Source organism: Chelonoidis abingdonii, chromosome 10 (assembly GCF_003597395.2).
Source record: "Chelonoidis abingdonii isolate Lonesome George chromosome 10, CheloAbing_2.0, whole genome shotgun sequence".
NCBI lineage: Eukaryota > Metazoa > Chordata > Testudines > Testudinidae > Chelonoidis > Chelonoidis abingdonii.
The window spans coordinates 41,789,190-41,801,004 of NC_133778.1; the positions used below are offsets into that span (position 1 = coordinate 41,789,190).

The 11,815-nt window shown below is 43.4% G+C and overlaps 1 protein-coding gene across 1 annotated transcript; it reads right to left on the minus strand.

Moving 5' to 3' along the window:
* Positions 1-8,862: 8,862 nt before the first annotated feature.
* PHOSPHO2 (phosphatase, orphan 2) lies at positions 8,863-11,642 on the minus strand. The gene is made up of 3 exons (XM_032771085.2): positions 11,569-11,642; positions 10,489-10,656; positions 8,863-10,204 (listed from the first exon to the last, which is right to left on the minus strand). Exon 3 carries the CDS (start codon positions 10,180-10,182, stop codon positions 9,457-9,459), a length of 726 nt encoding a protein of 241 aa, XP_032626976.1. The 5' UTR covers positions 10,183-10,204; positions 10,489-10,656; positions 11,569-11,642; the 3' UTR covers positions 8,863-9,456.
* Between the last annotated feature and the right edge of the window lie 173 nt (positions 11,643-11,815).

Sequence of the window (11,815 nt, forward strand, 5' to 3'; positions counted from 1 at the left end):
AGTAGTGACGTTAGACTTACCGGTCTGTAATTGCTGGGATCACCTCTGGAGCCCTTTTTAAATATTGGTGTTACATTAGCTATCTTCCAGTCATTGGGTATTGAAGCTGATTTAAAGGACAGGTTACAAACCATAGTTAATAGTTCCACAACTTCACCTCTGAGTTCTTTCAGAACTCTTGGGTGAATGCCATCTGGTCCTAGTGACTTGTTAATGTTAAGTTTATCAATTAATTCCAAAACTTCCTCTCGTGACACTTCAATCTGTGACAATTCCTCAGATTTGTCACCAACAAAGGACGGTTTGGGAATCTCCCTAATATCCTCAACCATGAAGACTGAAGCAAAGAATTCATTTAGTTTCTCCGCAATGACTTTATCGTCTTTAAGTGCTCCTTTTGTATCTTGATCATCCAGGGGCCCCACTGGTCATTTAGCAGGCTTCCTGCTTCGGATGTACTTAAAAAACATTTTGTTATTACCTTTTGAGCTTTTGGCTAGCTGTTCTTCAGACTTCTTTTTGGCTTTTCTTATTAATTTTTTACACTTAATTTGGCAGTGTTTATGCTCCTTTCTATTTACATCACTAGGATTTGACTTTCACTTTTTAAAAGATGCCTTTTTATCTCTCACTGCTTCTTTTACATGGTTGTTAAGCCACAGTGGCTCTTTTTTAGTTATTTTACTGTGTTTTTTAATTTGGGGTATACATTTAAGTTGGGCCTCTATTATGGTGTCTTTGAAAAGTGTCCATGCAGCTTGCAGGAATTTCACTCTAGTCACTGTACCTTTTAGTTTCTGTTTAACTAAGCTCTTCATTTTTGCATAGTTCCCCTTTCTGAAATTAAATACCACAGTTTGCCTGTTGAGGTGTTCTTCCCACCACAGGAATGTTAAATGTTATATTATTGTCACTATTTCCAAGCGGTCCTGTTATAGTTACCTCTTGGACCAGATCCTGCGCTCCACTCAGGACTAAATCGAGAGTTGCCTCTCCCCTTGTGGGTTCCTATACCAGCTGCTCCAAGAAGCAGTCATTTAAAGTATCAAGAAATTTTGTCTCTGCATTTCGTCCTGTACCAATATGGGGATAATTGAAATCCCCCATTACTTATTGAGTTCTTTATTTTGATAGCCTCCTTAATCTCCCTTAGCATTTCGTCACTATCACTGTCCTGGTCAGGTGGTCGATAATAGATCCCTACTGTTATATCCTTATTAGAGCATGAAATTACCATCCATAGAGATTCTGTGGAACATGTGGATTCATTTAAGATTTTTATTTCATTTGAGTCTACATTTTCTTTCACATATAGTCCCACCGCCCCGGCATGACCTGTTCTGTCCTTCCGATATATTTTGTACCCCGGAATGATTGTGTCCCATTGATTGTCCTCACTCCACCAGGTTTCTGTGATGCCTATTATATCAATATCCTCCTTTAACACAATGCACTCTAATTCACCCATCTTATTTAGACTTCTAGCATTTGTGTACAAGCACTTTAAAAACTTGTCACTGTTTATTTGTCTGCCTTTTTCTGATGCATCAGATTCTTTTTTATGTGAATGTTTCTTGTCTAATCTGGCCCATACTTTATCCTTTTCCAGCCTCTTCTCCTGACTAAAACCTAGACAATTGCTATCAATAGACTCTCCTCTAAGAGAAGTCTCTGTCCAATCCACGTGCCTCTCTGCAGCAATCAGCTTTCCCCCATCTCTTAGTTTAAAAACTGCTCTGCAACCTTTTTATTGTTAAGTGCCAGCAGTCTGGATCCACTTTGGTTTAAGTCCTTCCTGTATAGGCTCCCCCTATCCCAAAAGTTTCCCCAGGTCCTAATAAATCTAAACCTCTCTTCTCTACACCATCGTCTCATCCATGCATTGAGACTCTGAAGCTCTGCCTGCCTACCTGGCCCTGTGCTTGGAACTGGAAGCATTTCTGAGAATGCTACCATAGAGGTCGTGGATTTCAGTCTCTTTCCTAGCAGCCTAAATTTGGCCTCCAGGATGTCTCTCCTACCCTTCCCTTTGTCATTGGTACCTACATGTACCACGACCACTGGCTCCTCCCCAGCACTACACATAAGCCTATCTAGATGCCTCTGGAGATCCGCAACCTTTGCACCAGGCAGGCAAGTCACCATACGGTTCTCCCCAACATCACAAACCCAGCTATCTATGTTTCTAATGATTGAATCTCCCATTACTAACACCTGCCTTTTCCTAATGACTAGAGTTCCCTCCCCTGGAGAGGTAACCTCAGTGTGAGAGGATATCCCAACATCATCTGGAAGGAGGGTCACAAAGGCTCTGCTTCCCTTCCCTGAGCCTTTCATCCTCCTTAACAGCGCAGGGGCTGTCTGACTGGAGGTGGGACAAATCTACAGTGTCCCAGAAAGTCTCATCGACATACCTCTCTGCCTCCCTTAGCTCCTCCAGTTCTGCTACCCCATCATCCAAAGCCCGTACGTGGTCTCTGAAGGCCAGGACCTCCTTGCACCAAATGCACACATATGCCATTCGCCCACAGGGCAGGTAATCATACATGCTACACTGAGTGTAATAAACAGGATAGCCCCCACTCTGCTTCTGGGTTTCTCCCCGCATTCTCTCCAACAGCGACCTAGGTTAATGATAGGGTTTTGTTTAAATCAAGAAGTTTAGTTTAAAGGTTTTAAAGAATGGCATGTGTACCTTGCCCCCTTCCCAATTCCCTCCTGAAACTCCCTGTTAGCAGTCCCTGTTCGCAGAGCTCCCTGGTCACTTGCTCACTGCTTTATAAAGCCCTGGCCTTCCTGATAGCCCCGCTCCCTGACTGAGGCTCAGCCAATGAACAGAGGCTTCTAGATTTCAAACCTTGTTTAGAAGTTCACAGCTTCCAACTGCCAGCCACAACACACGGTTCTTCAGATAGACACACACAAACTCAGCACACAGCAAGTAACCCCCAAACACAAACACACACTACGGACAGCTACTAGACCTACATTAATTTTCAAACAACTATTTTTACACAGAGACAGGGAGTGGAAGTCTGGTGGCTCAAATGCAAACATCTTGTTTGTTGTAGCAGCATCAGGTTCTCAGTTGCCAGCTACAAGAGTTTTATTTACAAGATGACTGACAGCCAGCAACCATTAAAACTTCCCCCTAGCATAGCCCACGGCAGCCTGGGATGATTATTTTGACAGCTCTGGGATCCCCAATTTCTTTGTTATTGGGGCAGGAGGAATAAAGTGTTGTCACCCTGATTATGTGAACGAGGAACTTGAGACTGATTTATGACAGAGTCACACCATCAATTAAGTAGCACTCGCTAGACAAGGGACATGGGTGCCACAACCCAGTGACTTGAGAGAGGTTGGGGACTGGTGTGTGTATCTTTTGAGGGCCTGGAACACCAATTGCACATCCTCTTCTCTCCACTGTTAAAGAGCAGAGCTAATTTTGATTCCATTAGGAGTCATCTAGAGGCTGCTGAGCTGAATTCAATTTGGGCTGATGGTGCACCGGCACCGGTGCTCCCCTACTACAAGCTGAAATCACTAAAAGAGCTAAGCTTACTGAGCTGAGATCACTGAGTGCTGTGTTAACTAGTGGGGGAGCCTGAAGATCTATCACTATGTGGCTGGTAGAGTGAAGCAGTTTGCAGCACGTTGGAGCAGCCCACGGAAGAGTGAGTGGAGCGGTTTGTGGGGACGGCTGGAGGGGCTCATGGGTTGGCTGGAGAAGCGGCACAGCTGCTGGAGTGAAGCTGGTTGTGGTGAGAGCTGCAGCAGAACTCCACAGAGAGGTGGAGCAGTCAGCCCCGGCCCACGTAAGGTGCCCCTTAACACCCTGCATGTGCCCCCCCCCCCATTTCTACCCAGGCTGAGGGAGTAAAACTCTGCAGATAAACTTGAACTCTGGGGTGGCACTGACCAGAGACAGAGACTTTTGGGTTGTTGGACTTTGGGGTGATTGGACTTAAGACCCTAAAGGGAAAAGGACATTGCCAAAACTTACTTGGTGGGTCTTTTGCTCATGGTTTACATTATGAATCCTGTTTGTGGTGTTTCCCCAGTATGATGCCACATTGTTTCCCTCTTTTATTAAAAGGATTTTGCTACACTCAGACTCTGTGCTTGCGAGAGGGGAAGTATTGCTTCCTAGAGGCACCCAGGGAGTGGTATGTAATTATCCCAGGTCATTGGGTGGGGGCTTGAGCTAGTTTTGCATTTGCGTTATTGAAACGGAACCCCTGGATACTGAACCCGGCCCTTTGTTGCTGCCAACTCAGAGGGGCAGAAGGGTTACACATCGATCCCCGAATGCGCTCCCCATTGACTCCGGAACTCCACCAGGGCAAGAGGCGGAAGCGGAGTCAACAGGGGAGTGGCGGTCATCAATCCCGCGCTGCAAGGACGTGAAGTAAGTCAATCTAAGTCGATCTAAGATAGCAACTTCAGCTATGAGAATAGCATAGCTGAAGTCGATGTATCTTAGATTAGATCAATCCCCCACACACAGTGTAGACGAGGCCTAAGTATACTAGGGTCTATTTGCTCCTTTATAGGAGCTGGGCATAATGGGAACAATGAGTTTGATGATGCACCAATGGTCAGAAATAGTCATGTAGAAGTTAAATTATTTGAAATATTTGATTAAACTGTTAAGAGTTAAGTCTAAATATATTTAATGTAAACAATTTCATAAATATTTTTGCATTATTGAATGCATTAAGGGACAGATTGTGCAACGATTACTCACATTTGTAAGCATTTATTCACACAAATATCCCCACATGAAATCCTGTCCCCAGTGAAATCAATGGAGTTTCACCCACAGACTTCAATGAGACTATTTGTGGGAGTAAATGCCCACCACTGTAAGAATTGAAAAATCTAGCGCTGTGTTTACTGTATTCCATAAATACCCATACTTTCTCACCATGCTACAGCAGTGGCACATTTTCTCTGGTTGCATATTATGTTTTAATCCATGAACCCAGCCTCCATCATCCACTTATTAAATATTCAAACAAGCACCTGCAAGCCTTCTCCCATGTTACCCCTTGCCCTTGGAAGGAGCACCTTATAAACACCCACAAAACTAACTCTCTTCAGCCATGATTACTACAAAAAACTTGACAACAGATAGGCTGCTGGTGTGCTCAGATCAGCTGATCATGCTGACCAATGCTGTCTCATTGTTTTCTTGTATGTACTCCCCCATCTGTCTTATATTAGATTATATTGTGTTTTATACAGTGCATAGTATAATGAGGTCCTGGTCCATGACTGATGCTCTTATGGGCTACAATATAAATCATAATTTATTGTAATCAGAAGCCACTTTTCTATAACAATGAAAATCCCAGGGGAAACACTTTCGCATCATCAATTCTCCTAGTCCTTTTAGATTATTTGTTAATTATGGGCCATGTTTTGCAGAAAGTTAAGCAGCAGTTTACATCAACCTGTGGAAATTAACTGGCTTGACAGAGAGACTCTCAGCATCACTGCTATGACAGAGGGTCTGTCAGTTTTATATTTTAAATCAGGGGTGGCCAACCTGTGGCTCCGGAGCCACATGCAGCTCTTCAGAAGTTAATATGTGGCTCCTTGTATAGCACAAACTCCGGGGCTGGAGCTACAAGCGCCAACTTTCTAGTGTGCTGGGCAGTGCTCACTGCTCAACCCCTGGCTCTGCCACAGCCCTGCCCCCACTCCACACCTTCCCAAGCCTGCCATGCCCTTGCTCCTCCTCCCCAGAGCCTCCTGCATGCCACAAAACAGTGATCAGGAGGTGCGGGGAGGGAGGTGGAGGCACTGATTGGCATGGCCACCGGTGGGCAGGAGGCACTGGGAGCAGGGGGGTGAACTGATGGGGGGCTGACGACATATTTCTGTGGCTCTTTGGCAATGCACATTGGTAAATTCTGGATCCGGATCAGGTTGGCCACCCGTTTTAAACTTTGTGTTCACAGTTCAGTCATTCTCACATTTTACTCAACCCAGCATCCAGAAAGTTCACATATGAAGCATTCACTATGAACTGAAAATAAAGTGAATCATTACTCACATTTTTAAGTCTACTGTTAGAACTGACCATCTTTCTAAAAAAATGACATGATAGCAGGATAGAAGGGATTATAAACCAGCTTTCAGTTGCTACAATAAACACCTTTCATTAATATTTAATAATTATTCTCAGTTTTCCTACCAGCATATGGTCTTGAAGTAATTTACAGCAACTTTTCTTTTTCATTGTACCAGGGGGCTTAATCTATTCAGTTATTTGTTGTAACAAATTATTTGCATGCGTGTCCACCAGCTAAGTAGGGAGCAAGTGTGTATTTAACACATTTAGATTAGTTTTGTTGAAACTTCAGAAGAGGCAAGGTGCTGTAAGGGCAAATAAGCAGGTAACTGTATCAGTACCTTGGGGCACACCTAAAAAGAGTGGTAGGCTCAATTGACTAGTCTGGAGATTCAAGTGTATTCTTGCATTTTACATACAGAATTGCATGCTTTTAAGTGTGGATAATGTGCATTTTGTTTGTTTGAGGAATAAATATGCCTATGAGGTAAATGACATAAAAAGTTTGTGGTGTTTTTGTCACTACATCACTTTTGTGGTTGCAGAAAAACCCGGTAATACCCTATTCTGAAGAAGGCAGATCCAGTCCACAAATAAGAGCATGTATTATCCTGCACTAATAGTTATACCATATTCCAATCCACTGTGAAATTCTAATATGTATAATATACATATACACATTTTTGTTTAAACAAAACACTGCAAGTAACTGAAAAACGAGGTCAAGACAGTAAATGTTTAGGTGTTCAACCCTTCACAGACTTGTTCTTCTATCTTCTTTCTCTGCTTCCCTCCCACTTCGCTTGTCTCCAATCAGTTATTTTTTCACTTCTTTCATTTAGGAGCTATTATGAACAGTTTGGTATATGTGACCTGTTGCCGCCCCTCCCTCCTACCACCACACTTACAGGTTGCTGTATTCTAGCATTTTTCACACATAGATCCCAGAGACTTTTACAAGGGAAGGCAAGTAGTATTCTCCCCTTTAACAGAAAAGGCACAGACAGTAAGTGGCATAGCTACTCTACCAGAATGCAGATCTGCCTCCTAGCCCCCTACCCTATACCCCAGACCATGCCATCTCTCTGCTTAAAGTATTTGTGAATATCATGGAACTCACTCACTAGATTACCAAATGTTTTCCCTTGCTTGGTCTGCACTGACTTCCTGCTTCTCCCTGGGGTACATTAAGTTCAGAATGCAAAATAAACAAACAAACAATCTCCCCTTCTGTAGTGGAGATGCATTTTTCATCCATAGTGACTTGGCACTCTAAACATAAATATCTACAATCTAAATAAAAATGGATATATATCTAGGCTCCAACTTTGACTTCTTCAAGTGGGAGTTCAGTCTACTTACACACAACTATTTTTAAAGATTACTTATTTTGTACTTTTTAATGGGACATTAAAGGACTGTAGTTTAGGCCCATAATTTGTCTTCAGTGAGGTTTAAAAACAATCTGATTTTTTTAGGCTTCCATTATACGTACACTCCTGATATAGGTTCATCCTACTGCTGCAGAGCTGCAAGCAGTCAGCAGAGGAAGCACAAGTTAACTAACCAGTTATTACCCAAACTTCTAGACTCTACAAAAGATTTTGATAAATAGTGAAGATGGAAATTACAGACTGCTGTCAGATTGCAAAGGGGCAGGATTCTTCCCTCCACTTACACTGGCAATAGGGAACAAACTGAGGCAGAAAGTGGGCCAAGAGCTCATGTGAAACTGAACAGAAACTCCACTGTTTGGAGGTCTCATAGTGAAGATAGAGAAGCCACCAGAGTCAGCAGGTTCTCATGCCATCAAGAGCAAAAGTACATGGCAAAGAATCACATGTCAAAACTGGAGGTCTGGTCCAGCATTTACTTCCTATAGTGGGAGTAAAGTGGTGATAGTCAATGGCTTAGGAAAAACTTTGTATTGTCAAGAGAAGGCCCTGGGTTCTGTGGAGCAGGGTTTCTGCTCCTGCACTAGCAGATAAGGGTCAGAGATCTGCATCTTTAGAAGCAGATATAACAGATTCTTGAACTACCCCTGGATCTGTGGGCAATAGCCCCAGTCTCTCCCACAAGGCTTCACAGATTGGGGCCTCAGGGATCTTTGGCAAGGTATCCTCTTGTACATCTTTTTCCATACTCAGCATTGATTGAGCCTAAGTACGTGGATGAGATAGGTGGAGAGTGAGAAGAGAATTACAGTGTGCAAGATAGAAGGCGGCAAACCCTCTATAGCAACAGTTGTGATTCAATTACTTTTATATTTCTGAAGAGGTGACAGCAATTATGGATAGTGAAAAACAAATAGAATCCATGACTAAAAATAATTTCTTGTGGAGTGGCTCCCTATTCACGTGTTGCATCATGTTTCTGAATGAGAACTGAAGAGGACTCTTGTTCCCATGCACATTACTCCTTAAGGTTACTTGAAGGAATCTCCTTTGTTTCAAAAGGAACTCCCACCCATAGGCTTTTGGCATTTGAACTCAGTAAGCATGCCTCGAAAGGCAATTAAACATATTGCACAAACACACACATTACTCGTTAGACGGATAGACATTAACGTTTAGATTCAAGGATGGTGTCCCTAGCCTCTGCTTGCCAGAAGCTGGGAATGAGTGACAGAGGATGGATCACTTGATGATTACCTCTTCTGTTCATTCCTTCTGGGGCACCTGGCACTGGCCACTGACAGAAGGGCTAGATGGACCTTTGGTCTGATCTAGTATGGCCGTTCTTAAATTCTTAAAGCCAATAAAAACTATTAGAAAACTTGCTTTGATTAGTAAAATATTTAGTAGTTATTTTAATGTGTCTCTTTGAACCAAATATACAAGACAAACATTTACATCTTAAAATATTTTTGCAGCTTTAACAAATAAACAAAACCAACAGTGGCAGTAGCTTGCTTTTAGTGCCTAAGATAAATCTTACACATGTAGATGAACTCTCCATTAAAAGCCATTATTCTGTGAACTTACCCTGCCTCTCCCCCTAAATGTTTGACCGGAAGTAATTTGCACAAACTGCTAAAGTCAAGATTTGAAAGAAAAAAAAAAATAGTTTAATAAATTAGCCTCTTTCTGCCTTTCTCCTTGCTCCTTTCTCCCTGTGTCATGCCCCACTCCCTTTTACATGAATGGAAAAAGCTCATACTAAGTGTTTTTCCATATAATAAATAATCTGTTTCAACATGCTCACTTTCCCACTACAGTAAAGAGTAAACACAATACTTTATAGCCTGTATTTCAATGCCTTAGTTTCAGATAATAGCATCTCAACATTGTAATTGTGTGCTTTGAGACAGATATGGTTACCATTATTCACTCCACACAAAGATAAAACACCTTTACCCATCTCTATAGTTTGAGTTACTCCTTTATAAGTAATTTCAAATGAGATAGAATTTCAATACCTGATGACCAAACTAGAACAGAAGACTGCACAGGATCAAAATCTTCAGACATCTGAGAAATCATTTTCTGTAATGTGTACCCTTGTCTGGGCATAGCAATATCATCCTTCTTTAAAGAAGTTACTGGACAGAGATCATTCCCACCATCACCTACATATATAATTTTTGTATATTTTACTCCTTGCTGTAACTTTTTATCTACAAATTCTTCTAACACTTTTCTTTTGCAGAGGTTTTTAGGGCACTTTGCACAATGATGAGTGTGAAAATTCTGCACAGTAAGATAGCCAGTGCCACTGAAAGTTGCAGGATTTGTAAACACTTCATCAAGCACTTCATGAAAGTTAGCAGCTTTTAAAATCCAGTCAATAAATACTGTATTAGAATCTGAAATTATTATGCAATCAAAGAAATCTTTGTTCTTGCCAATAAAATCTAAAAGATCTCTCATTCCTGAAGTGAAAGGAATTGTTGTCATAGTTCTTTTCATCTCATCTTCTCTTACTCCACTGTCTCCCAAATATCTAAAGACCCTGCTCATGTATTCTGTCCAATGTCCTTTTTGATAGGAGTTTCTTAATTTGTTAGGCAGTTTTTCCTCAGGAGCACATTTCACAATCCAGGTGTCACTGTTTTCATCTATGACTGTATAGTCAAAGTCAAAAACCAGCAGAAACTTCATAGTTGTTAGATAAGAATATATTCTGAAAAAAAGAGAAATAAATTTGTTTATATAAACAGATGCTTCTACTAAGTACTGAATTCCTACCATGACCTCCTGCTTGGAAAAGTGCAATTCTGCGAGAAAAAAGTCAGCAAGACAAATGTATAAATGTAGTGAGCTGTCTATGAGAGCTACATCTGTCGGAAAGGTGCTCAACCAAGCAGATGATCTGTAAAGGTCAAAATTCTAATTCACTATCTAACTACATTTTTCATTAGATGGTATAAAAAGTATCTGAAACAACATAATTGTATTGTTACTCACTAGTCTTCGCTGACACAAGCTCAATCTTGCATTCCTTGGACAGCATCATTTAAACAGCCAGGTGGCACTTCAGTTCTAAATTTTTTTATCCACATCATCAGCCAAAGCAACCCTCACAGCTTAAATTCTTCAGCTTGCGGACAGGAGATGGAAGCTTTTTATGAAAACCTTGAGAGAGACATTTGAAGATGCTGTTGTTGCTAGGAGTTTAACCCGTTTTCTCTCCCCCCCACACACACACTTAAAAAAATCCCAACAACTAGTAACAATATTCAAGCAGCCACCTTGACTCAAAAATCAAGAACGCAAATAATACTAGCAGTGACTATCAGTGTTGACTTGTTATGGGGAGATTTGTAGGTGACTGTGGACCTGCAGCATTAGAGTTTATGGACCAGCCCCGAATACTCTGGAGGAGGAAACACCTCATCCTTTCTTTAGTGCAGTTCTAGGCACACATTTTGTTTATCTTAGTAATAACTTCATTCATCACCTTTTCTTCATTCAGAAAGAAGCCAGGCAAGTCCACAGCGGTTGTTAACAATATTTAAGCTACAGCTCGAACTCTCTCTAGTCTCAGTCCCAGTAAGTGTATAAAGGACACTAAACACAGATGGACAGAGGACCGTCCAGCATTAGGCAAGCTGTCTCTTTTGGAAACTGCACCCCCCGCCCCCCAAACAAAGCACAGCATAACACAGCAGCAGAGGGCGCACAAAGCTCAGGCAAAGGAGATCAGGGTTTTCGGCTGCGCTCTGGGGAGCGGCGGAGCAGCTACACCGACGGGCTGGGGCAGCCGGCAGCATGCCGCGAGGCGGCGGGGAGCCAGCGCAGGCCGGAGCCAGCCAGGCAGGGACACTCTCAGAAGCCGGCAGGCCGTTTGCACGGCAGCCCGGTGACCGGGGGAGCCCGGCGGGGGTGGGGGCGGCGGCAGCGCTGCTGTGCTAGCACCGGACCCGGCGTCCTGGCCCGGCAAGGCCTCAGAGAGGCGCGTTCCGACTGGAGCCCGGGCGAGGCTCGCGGCAGCAGCCGGGAACACTCGGCCTCGCGGGCGGCAGCCCGGCCGCGCGGAGCGCTCACCCTCAGCTTCTGGGCGCGGCAGGTCCGGGCCAGGCGGGGACAGGAACCACGAGGGGACGATCCGGGCCCGAGGGTCACAGGCAGGGCTGGGCCGTTTGGCCTCTGCACCGGCGTCGAAGGGAGGCGCCCGACTGGGGCAGGTCCTGCGGCATCTCCAGTTCTAACACTGAGCCGGCCGCTTCCGGCTCCGCCCCGCCAAGTCACATGACACCCCTCTCCGCCAGTCGCGCTGTCTGTCTCCCTCCCC